Raw genomic sequence first — 14,937 nt, 5'->3', positions numbered from 1 at the left:
GTAAATAAAGGGGGCCGGTGGTGTAATTGGAGGAGCGGATGGAGATGCCTGCGGTGTAATTGAGCAGCTGAAGCAGGGGAGTCTGGTCCGGCTGAAAGACTGAACGCATCCCTGCCGTCTATTACCAGCAGCGGGGGGGAACCAGGTTCTGTCCCCACCAAAGAACAACATTCAACGAGCACGATGGAAATGGAAAGGGAGCAGAAAGCCACAGTTTGGCACCTTAAGAGGAAGAAGTGCAGAAGTATTTGTTGATGGAGAGTAAATGGCTTTGCCGAGGACTGAAAACATCACGGATGTCACATCATGATGGTTATTTGTTCTTTCTCTTTGCTTTAAAAGCTTGGGCTGAGAGGAAGATCTGCAATGAGAAACTGATGATTTAAAGCGCAGTAAACACCAGACTGATGGACTGAAGGACGTCTGAAGCACCTGCTGCTTCAAATGCAGCTCAGTCAATCAGAAATTAGAATTAAAGGACTGCCACATTATACATTAATATGCTTAATTGTGAAAAGCATAAATGTACTATAAAATGCATAAATGTAAAATTCATAAGTATAAATGTATACTGTAAGCTGCATAAATGTTAATGCATAAGTGTAAAATTCATAAGCGTAAACGCATAAATGTACTGTAAAACGCTTAAATGTAAATGCATAAAAGTAAACCATGTGTAAATGCAGAAATTCAAAAGCATAATTGTAAAATGCATAAGTATAGAATTCATAAGTATAAATGCATACATGTAAACTGCATAAACGTAAGCACATAAGTGCAAATTAACAGGTGTAAAATGCATAAATGTGCATAAATCACATGCCTGACAAACTGATTTGGTGTGTTTTGTGGATTTTAATCAGTAACAGGCTGTAACGTGATAGCTACATGTACAGTAACAGCTGATTGAATGAGATGAATCACTTCTTCTGAGCGGCTCCCTGTAGACGGTTGTGTTCCCGCAGCCTGAAACACAGCAGATCATCGATGAAGCACCTCGATCACATACAGACGTTCACGTTCATTCAGACTCGTTTGACTGACCTGACCGCATTGATCCTGATGAATCCAGAGGCATCGCAGGGGTCGTAGTCGCCCTGCACATCCATACTGTAAAGAGAAAACCAGATCAATACAGCACGCAGAAATAATTACTGAGCATCCAAAATCTCCAATAGACATGTTCATTATAGAACAACTAAAACAAATTGAGAGAAAACTTACAGGGAAAATTAGAGATGCAAAGCATACACAAATAAAAAAGTAGTGTACATGAAGTAGGATTTGTTTAATGTTGTTTTGGAAAGAAGTCTCTTCTGCTCACCAAGGCTGCATTTATTTGATCAAAAATAGAGTAAAATTGTGAAATATTTTTAAAATGTAAAACAGCTGTTTTCTATGTGAATATGTGTTAAACTGTAATTTATTTCTGTGATCTGCAGCTGTATTTTCAGCATCATTACTGCAGTCTTCAGTGTCACATGATCTTCAGAAATCATTATAATATACTGATTTACTGCTCAACAAACATTTCTGATTATTATCAATGTTGAAAACAGTTGTGCTGCACAATATTTTTGTGGAAACTGTGATACATTTTATTTTTCAGGATTCACAGATGAATAGAAAATTCAAAAGAACAGCATTTATTTGTAATAAAAATCTTTTGTCACATTAGAAATGTCTTTAATGTCACTTTTGATCGATTTAATGCATCCTTGATGAATAAAATTAATTAAAAAAAAATTTTTTTTTAATATAAACATTGTGGTTTTAGGTATTTATTGTACAGCACACGTGAAAAGAAAAAAAAATAGGGGTATAATTTCTTTTCTGCTTTTTATATTTTATAAAAATATAAAAAGGTCTGTAAATATATAAAAATTATATGCATAAAGAGATATTACATATAATTTTATATATATATATATATATATATATATACACACACACACACACACACACATTATATAGTTAGTATTATTACGAACTAAAAATATAAAAATACTAAATAAAAACAAAAGAAATATTACTGTTACTATAATTTTTAATATAGTAATATAACAAATATTACTATAAAATAGGGATGCACGATATCTGTGCTGACGGCTCGCTGCTGCTGCGGGACACTAAACACCGTCGAGTCGCTCTTGACAGTCGCGGCACGGACTCATGTCGTTTCCACCAGCGCGGCAATTTTTTTTCATCAATAATTGATGGATATCTAAATTATAAAGATAAGGAGAAGCCTAAAACAGGCCCGAAGCCTGGCCCTAGGGACATAAAAAAGTAGGAGCCCGACTTTAAATTAAATTTAAAATAATAATAATAATAATTGGGGGCTAAAAGTGTGTTGTAATGCAAGCGTTACTGAACATGTACCGAGTAAAATATTACTGAAAATTGATTAGTAATGCCTTACACTACTGCGTTACAGCAAAAAGTAATACGTTACTGTAATGCATTACTTTTGTAACGCTTACTCCCAACACTGCTTAAAGACTATATAACTTTCTCATCCTCGTGCACTAAAAACATTGAATAGATGCATTTCTTTATGCATGAAATATTTGAATATAAATTTGTTGTTAATGAGTTGTTCATGGCAGATAAACCATAGTTCTGTCATAATTCTGTTAAACCATTTATGTTACAAAGTATTGTGGTGCCTTACACAAAAAATAAAAAACATTTGAAGAGTCAGGACTGATGTTTGCTATAGTTAGGCCAGAGCAACTAAAATATCAGTTTAATCAGTGAATCTTAGATTTTGTATTCTCCTGGGTGCACAAACTGCAGATTATATGAAAATTATAATATAAAAATATGAACGTATCGGTATCGGCCATGAGAAGGACTTAATTATCGGTTATCGGTATCGGTTAAAATTTTTCATATCATGCATCCCTACTACAAAATGTAATATAATAGCATTATTATATACATATATTACATTACTATGTGATTAATTACAGAAAAATGTGTAATGTGTAATTATTAAATTTTTTAATCGATTGACAGCACTAATATTACTATATTACAAAATAAAAAATGAAATATAATATATATATAATGCATATAATGTTTCACTGTAAAATGAAAAAAATAATTATTTAAGCAAAATAATATTGTAATCATTATTTTGTTTTACATTACAACAATATGTACAAAATAAAAATACTAAATAAAAACTTTATAGTATATATATTAATCTTTTTTACAATTTTTTTTAATGTAGTAATATTACTATATTACAAGGTACGACATATTACTATATAATTTAATATAATAACATTACTATATACACATATTTAATATTGCTGTGATTAATTACAGAAAAATGTGACTAATTAATTTTTTAATCAACTACAGCATATTACTGTATTACAAAATAAAAAATAAAATATAATACTACAACTTCTCACTTTAAAATGAAAAAAATTTGTATTTAAGCAAAATAATATTGCAATCATTATTTTATTTTTACATTACAACAATAAAATGACAGTACTAATATTTAAGGCTTTAAGTCTTCGTTTTCATTTTTTTTAAAAATCAAACTTTTATTCTGAGAGAAAACCTCAGGACCTCTAATGCAGAGTAAGTCAAGAGAAGATCTGATGCTAAAAGAGTTTGTTTCACGGGACGTTCTGTGCTTCAGCGTCGCCTCGAGCGAAAGCACAGGATGACCTTTCAACCGCGCACCTCCACGCTTAACCGGCATAAAACACGCAACTTCCTCCGAACGCAGCCATTAGACAGATGGAGCTGCCCTCAGGACACACAGGGGTCAGACCTCAATGATCTCACTGTTCCTGATCATCACACACACACTTCAGACTGAACCCTCTGCAAACACACACCTCAGAAAACAGGACGAGTTTGTCCTGATGCTGTTTCACCTACAACTAAAGATTAACTTCAAGACCCCTGAGATTAAGCTTTGTATTTCAGTAATTCAATGAGACATTTGCATGTTCCTGGTCACATGGCATGCAGGTAAATAATAAAAAAAAAAAAAAAAAGCTTTTTTAAATGTTTTATTTTGACTTTGTTGCTGGACTTTAAAGTGGATGCAAACAAATGATAGTCTGAGTCCACGTTACATTCACACATACATACATGTTTTCAGAACTCAGTTAATTTGAATTAATTGATCATATTTTTAAGAATATATTTAAGAAAAATGTTGTTTATATTAAATATACTTATATATAATATAAAATATAAGAATATAAATATATAAATGTATATACATGTAAATATTTTCAAAAAACATGCATGTATGTGTTTGTATTTATATATACACATAATTAATATACACAGCACACACACATATATTATGTAAACAAAAACTATTTTGAATGCGATTAAACACGATTAATAATTTGATAGCACTAATCTTATTAAAAGTTTATACAATATACTATTTTACAAAAATATTTATTTTTTTATCTGGTCATTTTATTAATTATTTTATACAACATATTATACAACAAAACAATAATACCAATAATAATAATTGCTATTTAATATTATATTATTCTAAAATATAATATTTAATATAACAATAATGTTATATTATAGTTTTTTAATATATAATGTTTACATAATATCATATTTTCATATAATAATAAAATAATTATTACTATTATATTTTATATTTAATAATATTTACATAATATATTATATTTTATATAATAATATTAATAAACATTATTATTTAACTCTAAGTATAAACCTCAATAGAAATATATTACTGTTGTAAATGACATTGGCACAATAAAATAAAAAGTTAATACTCAATAATAATAATAATAATAATAACAATACAAACAATAATAATAATTATTATTTTAGTGTACACTACAGGTTGTAGTCTTAAATTCTTCAAATTTAAACATTTCAAATCCTTGAGCTTTTATATTGGGGGAATACCGGTGAAATGCTGTAAAATTATGAAATTATGCAAATGTGCAAATAGTAGTAAACCTAGCGAGTGCTGTGTTCCCAAATGCATGTTTAAGTGTTGAGCAGACTGAGCGCAGATGTTGAAGAAGCGTTACTGATGTGTTCACATGAGTCTAAATGAATGACGGGTGGTGTTTTTACCTGACCAGCTCCTCGTTGTACAGGGATTTGGGCGACTCTCGGCCGAGGATGTACACCTGACCCTTAAAGACAGACAGCTGCACGCGACCCTCCACGTTCTCCTGAGATTTATCAATGCAGTGACGGACGAACTCACACTCCGGACTGTACCAGAACCCTGAGAGAGAGAAGAGAACCACAGCACTTCATTAACCCTGATCCAGCAAACGTCAAATATCAGAGGTCTCCTTGTAAACCGACGCTGCTGAAACTCCACTGCCCAAGACAATAATCAAATTGTCTACCTGAAAATATATTTTAAAGCTTAACATAACTAGAAAGAAATTCAATTCATTATAGAAATTTCCATGACTTTTCAGGTCTAGAAATTGCTCTTTTTAAATATAAAAGAAATATAAATATGACATTAATAGAAATAATGAATATTAAAATATCAATATAAATATTAAAGAAATATATTTACATCTTGCTTTTTAGAGGTTTTTAGCTTTTCTTTTTTTGGTCTTATTTTAAATCCTTTTAATTAATCTTGCATCTCCCTTGGAAATTTGATGATTCCTGCTTGAGTCGCACTGTTGTAATTATACTCATTTTCTTTTGAAATGTAGTTACTTCTAAAAATAAATCATTGTAGTGTTTCCCCTTTATTTACAGTAAACAATAAATTGATTAATTATTGTTTTGACTGGTCAGTAAAACAGTAAAATGAATTCCAGGTTCAAAAGCACGTTATTTTGATCAATTCATGAAGAATTAGAGTGAACTGAGGAATCCTGGTGAATGAATGTCTTCAAACACAAGCAGACCTCAATGTGAAACTGTCTGGTTTCTACTTCAGCGGTGTTTAGAGGTGATTCGATCACTGTTTGTGTTGTTTGTGGTCTGATGTATTCCGGCGCACAGGTGTGTTAAGCAGCAGCAGTCCGTCTCTCTGTGGTTCAGACTCTAATGAGTTTAATCTGAGGCGAGCATCCCGCTGCTCACTCCTCTGAGGGACGGGGCCCCGTGCTCACATAACGCTTTAATTACAGGGGCTCCGTAATCAGCTGCTAATGGGCCAAATCCTATTATGGGAGGGGAGGAGTAGAGACCTGCTGCTGCTCACAACAGACAGATGAACACACCTGAGACACCACAGACAGACAGAGACAGAGAGAGAGACAGACAGACAGAGGGACAGATGGATGAACAGACAGACAGACGGACAGACAGAGGGACGGACGGACAGAGGGACAGACAGACAGACAGACAGACAGACGGACAGACAGACAGACGGACGGACAGATAGACAGACGGACAGACAGATAGAAGGATGGACAGACGGACGGACAGACAGAAGGACGGACAGAGGGACAGACAGACGGACAGACAGACAGACGGACGGACAGATAGAAGGATGGACAGACGGACGGACAGACAGAAGGACGGACAGAGGGACAGACAGACAGACAGACAGACGGACAGACAGACAGACGGACGGACAGATAGAAGGATGGACAGACGGACGGACAGACAGAAGGACGGACAGAGGGACAGACAGACGGACAGAGGGACAGACAGATGGAAGGACAGACAGACGAACAGACAGACAGACAGACGGACAGAGGGACAGATGGAAGGACAGACAGACGGACGAACAGACAGACAGACGGACGGACGGACGGACAGAAGGACGGACAGAGGGACAGACAGATGGAAGGACAGACAGACGGACGAACAGACAGACAGAAGGACGGACAGAGGGACAGACAGATGGAAGGACAGACAGACGAACAGACAGACAGACGGACGGACAGAGGGACAGATGGAAGGACAGACAGACGGACGAACAGACAGACAGACGGACGGACAGAGGGACAGACAGATGGAAGGACAGACAGACGAACAGACAGACAGACAGACGGACAGAGGGACAGACAGAGGGACAGATGGAAGGACAGACAGACGGACGGACGGACGGACAGAGGGACAGATGGAAGGACAGACAGACGGACGAACAGACAGACAGAAGGACGGACAGAGGGACAGACAGATGGAAGGACAGACAGACGAACAGACAGACAGACAGACGGACAGAGGGACAGACAGAGGGACAGATGGAAGGACAGACAGACGGACGGACGGACGGACAGAGGGACAGATGGAAGGACAGACAGACGGACGAACAGACAGACAGAAGGACGGACAGAGGGACAGACAGATGGAAGGACAGACAGACGAACAGACAGACAGACAGACGGACAGAGGGACAGACAGAGGGACAGATGGAAGGACAGACAGACAGACGAACAGATAGACAGACAGACGGACGGACAAACGGACGAACAGACAGACAGACGGACAGACAGACGGACAGAGGGACAGACAGACAGACAGACAGATAGAAGGACGGACAGACAGACAGAGGGACAGACAGACGGACGGACGGACAGATAGAAGGACGGACAGAGGGACAGACAGACAAACAGACAGACAGACAGACGCACGGACAGATAGAAGGACGACATATAGACAGACAGACAGACAGACTGAAGGCCAAGTTCATTTTTGTTCTTCGTTTGGGGGCAAAAAGAACTTTGAAAAGGCTGAGTGACGGTATACTATTTTCAAACATTCCAACACCCCTGTGCTGCTGGAGGCAGGGTGTAGATTAATGTAAACATATGTCGCAATGCTCATGCGTATGCCCTAAACACAACAACGATGCAATGATGGTGTATCTAGCTGTGCGACGGTACCAATGGTCAGAATATTATAGCACTAGCGTAGCCAGAAATGTTGAAGTGGGTGGGCCTACATAAAACTGGGTGGGCCAGGTATGTAGCATATGAAAACTGCATATCAAATTGCCAACAATTAATACAGCACCAAAGTTCATTACACAGCACTTCTAAAGCATGCATTAACATTAGTAATTAATGTTATGTTAATGTTCATTTCAAAATGTACTAATTGGACATTATTATAATTAAAAGTTGCATCTGTTAACATTTGCCTGATCTAGTTAACAAAGATGAATAAACACGGTAACAAATGTATTGCTAATGTTAGTTAATGCATTAACTAACGTTAACTAAAGGAAGTTTATTAAAAAGCATTTCCTCAGTCAGTCTGAAACAAACGGGGCTTCACTGGTGATTTCATAATCAAACGTCTCTGTTAGTTCACGCACATCGAGGACCACAGAAATGTGCGCAGCTGCAAATTATGCAGTTTGTTGTGGCGACCAGGATCTAGCACGAGGTTTATGTCGTTTATGCCAGATCCCTTAGGTGGTCAGTCGTGTTTCATTTGTAGACGTCCGGATTTATTGACCGCATATGCACATGCATAACATAACACATGCATACTTTTTAAAGAATTGATCTGATTTAAGTTTGCTTCACTAGGCTATTTTCAAATTTAACTTCACAAATGTGCGCATTTTACTATTATATCCTTACATCGTAAACATAAGTCGTAAACATGACATTGTGGGAGGGACTAAGAGAAACGGACGAATCATCATTTTGACAAGCGCATGATGATATGCACCTATAGGAAGAGGGAAAACTAAGAAACGACATGTAATTGACCATGAAAACAAGCATTTAATATGGTTAATAAATAAAGTTACAGTGAAATAAGACGTTTATTAGTATCGTTTAATGAATTACATCCATTTGGAAAATTAAAAATTTCTCATTGGGTGGGCCACAGATGAAAGTGGCCCCCCGTAGCTACGCGACTGACGCAAACTCAAAATGAACTTTGTTTCGGTATGATTTTGTTCGAAATGACATCATATCAGTTTGTTCTTCGATTTCGTTTGAAGTATATCGGGGCCTTAAAGGGATAGTTCACCCAAAAATGAAAATTCTGCCATCATTTACTCACGCTCAAGTAGTTTCAAACCTGTATGAATTTCTTTGTTCTGCTGAACACAAAGGAAGATATTTTGAAGTAAGTTTGTAACCAGGCTGTTTTGGGGCACCATTGACTTCCATAGTAGGAAAAAACACATTCATACAGGTTTGGAACTACTTGAGGGTGAGTAAATGATGGCAGAATTTTCATTTTTGGGTGAACTATCCCTTTAACAGACAGATGGACCGACAGAGAGAGAGAGAGACAGACAGAAGTCCTCTTTTCTGTAAATGTGAGTTGGTTTGTAATCGCAGCTCGACCCTGATCCGTACCATTATAGATGAGCTCGGAGAACTTGATGCCGAGACTCTGTTTGATTTTCCGAACCTCTCGGTCCATCGTGAAGGTCTCGATGTCCAGATGAGCGTGAAGCAGGACGGTTCCTCCAGGGGTTTCGTAGATACCTGATGGTAAAGAAAATGAAAAAATCATTGTTTCAGCCCTGACCAAAAAAAGGTTAGATTTTACCATCACAAAACTGATTAACACAAGAAGAGTAACATCAAGGAAATGTCTAGTAAATAAAATAATAAGAACAGCGTTAAAAGAGTTTTCTGTGCTGATTTTTGGGAACAATCCCTTTAATTCCGAATGATGGTTGTCATGACGACGGGTGTTGACGGGCACATTGACAGCTGCCACATGAATGATAATAGAAGAGGAAAGCATCAGTCGAGTCTGTCAGCATCCGCTGCTCAGCTTCACGCTACCCGGCAATTTACAACGTCTGAGTCTGACACAGAAATGAAGCTTCGCTTGGCTGTCTGAGGGGTCACAGGTGATGATGAACGGACACCTGAAGGTCCAGGGGCCGCTTATTCTTCAGAGCTCAGAGCTGACAGACGGGAATGAAGTCTTTACACAAACACACATGATGATGATTGACTGTGTCCACTCTATAGGCCAGAAAATGACCAGCATACACACCATTCAGATTAAAAACCAGGATATGCTTTTCAATGGACAAATCAACCAAAATATGATTCTTCAATTAATAACAATGTGTTTGATTTACTATAACTTAGCATATCACTAAACATCAATAAAAAAATATATAATTAATATAAATAAATAAATCAGCATTTTATAAATATATGTCATGGTGCACACACGAGGGGGATACAAGCTACTCAAATAATAGTCTTTATATAATAATCAGGGTTATTATAGCTCGCTAAAACTAAAATTAAAAAAGTATTTGTTTTGGTTTTTTTAAATAAAATAAATGTTAACTGACATTAAATAAAATATGAAAAAAATTATTTCAGCAACATTTGTCATTTTAATTTAGTTTAGCTTGACATACTAAAATAACTAAAGCTGAAATGCAATTAATAAAAACTATAGGCATATATTTAAAAATTTACTAAAAATGACAAAAACACAAAATCGCTAGAACTTTAAAATTAAAATGGAAAATGGAAAGTAATAAAAAGTATTGTAAATATTAATAAAAACTATATATATATATATATATTTTTTTTTTTTTTTTTTTTTTACAAATGATAAAAAAATTTAAATTAGATGTATTTATAAAATATGTGATTTCCAATTACTCAAAATCCCACACAGTGCAGTTAAAGTTAAGTCACACAGAAACAATGAATAAAACACCAAAAGATTAAAGATTAAAGACTAAAGATTTCTTCCAGTAAAGGTACAGTTCCTTCATTAAACAGAAGCTTTTTTAACTTCTAAGAGTCTTTCGTGTAAAACAATCTCCGTCCCTGGAGGCAGAAGCCCGGCTCAGTCCAAGCCTCTGAAAGGCCACAGAAACTGCTGCCCAAAACAAGACTTAGCAAATTACCCACATCTCTTAAATCCTGAAAAGTGGCAATCTGATACATTAAGACTCTGTGGATTTAGCGCAGGAGATTGAGGGACTAAAGCGCTACGCTTCCATCAGGAAAATCTGATAAAAGCCTCTTCAGGTATTAAGATCCTGAGAGATGAAGGATTGATTTACATGCATCTTTACTCAGCTGAGATGGGGACGATGAGGTTAAATGGCTGGTGGCTTATCATTCCTGACTCCGGTGGTGTTAATACTGCTTTAACACTTCAAAGACTGTCCTCTGAACACACACACACACACACAGTCACCTGATTTAAAGAGCTTAATAACTCAAGCCTGAGGCTGCGACACAGTGGCATTCACCAAAACATTGTGCTCATTGAAATAAATAAATATATTAGATGAAAAATTTTAACAAAAAAAAAAAAAAAGTAAACGTTACATTAGCAGCCAACTAAAAAAGTTGAAAAAGTTGAAACACTAAAATTCTAAGAAATAAAACTAAAATAGATTAAATCTAAATACAGTACTCAGCATTTGAAGTGGATCAAAAAGTTCATCAAAGTTGTCCTGAGACAAGAACACATTTTGGTTTTAGGACAACTTTGATGAAAGGTTTTGATCCACTTCAAATGTGTAATAATAATAAATCTATATATAAATATATATATATATATATTTTTTTTAAAGCACAAAAGAAAATTACAAAAAATAAAATAAAAATAAAAGCTAATTCAAAATATTAATAAAACCTGTAATAGTATAAAACAATAATAAAATAACACTGGTCCCACGTTAACATATGCTGCACTATATGGTGTTTCTTCAAAACATAAAATCCACTTTATTTCTAAATATTAGCAAATTTTAATCAATACAAAGAAATGAAAGCTAGATATCCTGACTTTATAAAATGTCAACATTTTTATTATGGTCTTCTATAATTACAGAAGTGTATCTTTATAGAAATACCAGCCTTTAATTTCTAATAAAGCATCATGACCTATGACAGTATTACAGTTTTATAAATATTTAGAATTTTTATTTTTATATTTCCACATATTTTCATATTAATTTTTTAATTAATTGTTAAAATCATGATTTAATCATATGTTAATGATAAACCAGTGTTGTTTTAGTAATATTTATATTCTATTATGGCTTTTATTTAATGTTTGAAGTAGTGTTTATTTTTATATGTTCACTTTTCGTTTTATTTTTGTAATTTTGATTTGTGCTTTTGTCATTTTTATTAATTAGGTTTAATCTAATTTAGGATTAAATGTATACAGTGGTGTACACTTGAACATTAAATCAATGCCAAGCTCACCAAGGCTGCATTTATTTGGTCAAAAAATTGTAAAATATTATTATAATGTAAAACAGCTGTTTTCTCTGTGAATATGTGTTAAGATGTAATTTATTTCTGTGATCTGCAGCTGTATTTTCAGCATCATTGCTCCAGTCTTCAGTGTCACATGATCTTCAGAAATCATAATAATATACTGATTTACTGCTCAACAAACATTTCTGATTATTATCAATGTTGAACACAGTTGTGCTGCTCAATATTTATGTGGAAACTGTGATAGAAATCTTTTGACACATTATAAATGTCTTTTTATCAATTTATGCATCCTTGATGAATGATTTCTTTCAATACTGCAGACCTGAGATATGGTAATATTTAGAGAGCATGTAATTGCATGAGATGATGAAGTAACTCCTGTCCTGTGAACTCTGGATGAGTTCTGCAGTGATTTGTTGTTCTGTCAGCGAATGAGTTCACTTCATTCTGCTGGACCGTGTCACATAAACACAGGCTGTCAGGGTCTTTATTGAACATCCTAAACGCTGACTTTCAGAAGAATAGGTCTGATCTTCTGTGAACCGTTGGGGAAAACAAGACCTCGCGTATTTTTCCAATTCCTACCTGCCACTCCGGAGACAGTGGAGGAAGACAATTTGCCAATCAGAGCGGCGTGAGGCCGACGGACCCAATACAGCGGCTTATTCATCTGAAACTGCTCTTCACAAAACATTTGATGGAAGGGAGGAAAAGCTTTTGCCAACAGTTGGACAAACATCAAACGTGAGGGACTTTACATACAGTTCAAGGATCAGAAATTAAAAGTGAAGCGTTTCATTTCTGCATTCTGCAACACTGCAGCAAAGAAATTATCATAAAATTTGGTGTAGAAGCTATTTTCTCTCAGAAATTGCTAGTAAATTTCACAATTAGAAAGAAACACATTGAATTAAACATGAATTTTAGAAGTAGAAGAATTGTATGGTCTTTTATTGTAAAACATACAAAAATACTTTTTAAACATTTCAAAAAAATGTATTTACAACTTTGAAAAATCATATTTTTTATAATGTTATAGTAATATAAGAAAATGTATTATTATTATTATTACTTATAAAAAAAATTAAAACCATTAAAATGATATTCATTAAACATTATATATTAAAATGAGTGTGTATAATTTTATATATACTTTTATTTGTATTTTATTTTTTGTTATTAACAACAACAATAATATAGGAAAATAATTTATTATTTTTATTATTAACATAAATAAATAAATAAATAAAAATTTATTATATATTAAGTGTTTAATTTAGTATATATATTATTATGTATGTTTTATTTATATTATATATTTATTGATTTTTCTTCATAATAATAACAATAAATGAATATTCATATAATTATCATAACTTAGAATGATTTTGTCATAATTTCTTTAATTTGACACAGTATTGCAACAACCATTCATTTCGTTATTTGCTTTTTGGTTTGATTCCCAGTAAATGCATGAACTGGTCAAATGTTGATCTTGAATGCAATGTAAGGCGCTTTGGATAAAGAATCTGATAAATGCATAAATGTAAAATAAATTGAGATTTGTACCTCTGGACTTCATTCCAATGAAGCGGTTCTCCACAATATCGATCCTCCCCACACCATGCTTCCCACTGTGAAACCAGAGAGTGGGTTATTGATCAATAAATACATACAAATGCACATATTCTCCAGTGACACATAGCCTTACTGTACCAAATGACAATGTATGTTTATGTGGCTGATTATGAATGGATACAATCTGAAGTTTCTGATCGCCCCCTTAAGGAGCCACAGAGAAACACAAGCTCTGATCAGATCATTGCTGAAGACATGATAGTACACACTGAGACTGAACTCCTACATGCTCACCCGATCTCATTCAGATAGCAGAAGATCTCCAGCGGCGTCTCTTTACACGTTCCTTCCTTAACATGTGTGACTTTAACTGGAACACCTGAGAGAACCAACATACATCAGTGTGAGGAACATCATCCACATCAGAGAGAGAAGAGCGGCACGGGAAAATAACAAACACTCTGCTGCTCGGAAATGAGAGAGAGAACGTCAAAACGACAGAATGACAACAATAACACAGACGGACGGATGGATGGGTGGGTGGATGGGTGAATGGATGGATGTGTGGGTGAATGAGTGGGTGGATGGATGGATGGGTGAATGGATGGATGTGTGGGTGAATGGGTTGGTTGGATGGATGGGTGGGTGGATGGATGGGTGGATGTGTGAACTGGTGGGTGGATGGATGGATGGATGGATGGGTGAATGGATGGATGTGTGGGTGAATGGGTTGGTTGGATGGATGGGTGGATGTGTGAACTGGTGGGTGGATGGATGGATGGATGGATGGATGGGTGAATGGATGGATGTGTGGGTGAATGGGTGGATGGATGGATGGATGGATGGATGTGTGGGTGAATGGGTGGATGGATGGATGGATGGATGGGTGAATGGATGGATGTGTGGGTGAATGGGTTGGTTGGATGGATGGGTCGATGTGTGAACTGGTGGGTGGATGGATGGATGGGTGAATGGATGGATGTGTGGGTGAATGGGTGGATGGATGGATGGGTGGGTGGATGTGTGAACTGGTGGGTGGATGGATGGATGGATGGATGAATGGGTGGGTGGATGGATGGGTGGATGTGTGAATTGGTGGGTGGATGGATGGATGGATGAATTGGTGGGTGGTGGATGGGTGGATGTGTGAATTGGTGGGTGGATGGATGGATGGATGGGTGAATGGGTGGGTGGATGG

General features: G+C 35.6%; 1 protein-coding gene across 1 annotated transcript in view; it reads right to left on the bottom strand.

The window, feature by feature from the left end:
• Positions 1–835: 835 nt before the first annotated feature.
• The window catches only part of LOC306870622 (argininosuccinate synthase), a 32,947-nt gene continuing 18,845 nt past the window's right edge, over positions 836–14,937 (bottom strand). Inside the window, exons 10-15 of the mRNA XM_079418007.1 lie at positions 14,034–14,118; positions 13,731–13,795; positions 9,291–9,422; positions 5,113–5,269; positions 1,045–1,110; positions 836–966 (exon numbers count right to left, since the gene is read on the bottom strand). Coding sequence (XP_079274133.1) covers positions 921–966; positions 1,045–1,110; positions 5,113–5,269; positions 9,291–9,422; positions 13,731–13,795; positions 14,034–14,118 — 551 coding nt within the window. The 3' untranslated portion in view covers positions 836–920. The remainder of the gene's footprint in view (positions 967–1,044; positions 1,111–5,112; positions 5,270–9,290; positions 9,423–13,730; positions 13,796–14,033; positions 14,119–14,937) is intronic.

The sequence above is a fragment of the Barbus barbus genome (genome assembly GCF_936440315.1).
Source record: "Barbus barbus genome assembly, chromosome: 6".
Classification (NCBI taxonomy): Eukaryota; Metazoa; Chordata; class Actinopteri; order Cypriniformes; family Cyprinidae; genus Barbus; species Barbus barbus.
The sequence above is the reverse complement of the archived record's forward strand: the minus strand, read 5'-3'. Positions and strand labels throughout refer to the sequence as shown.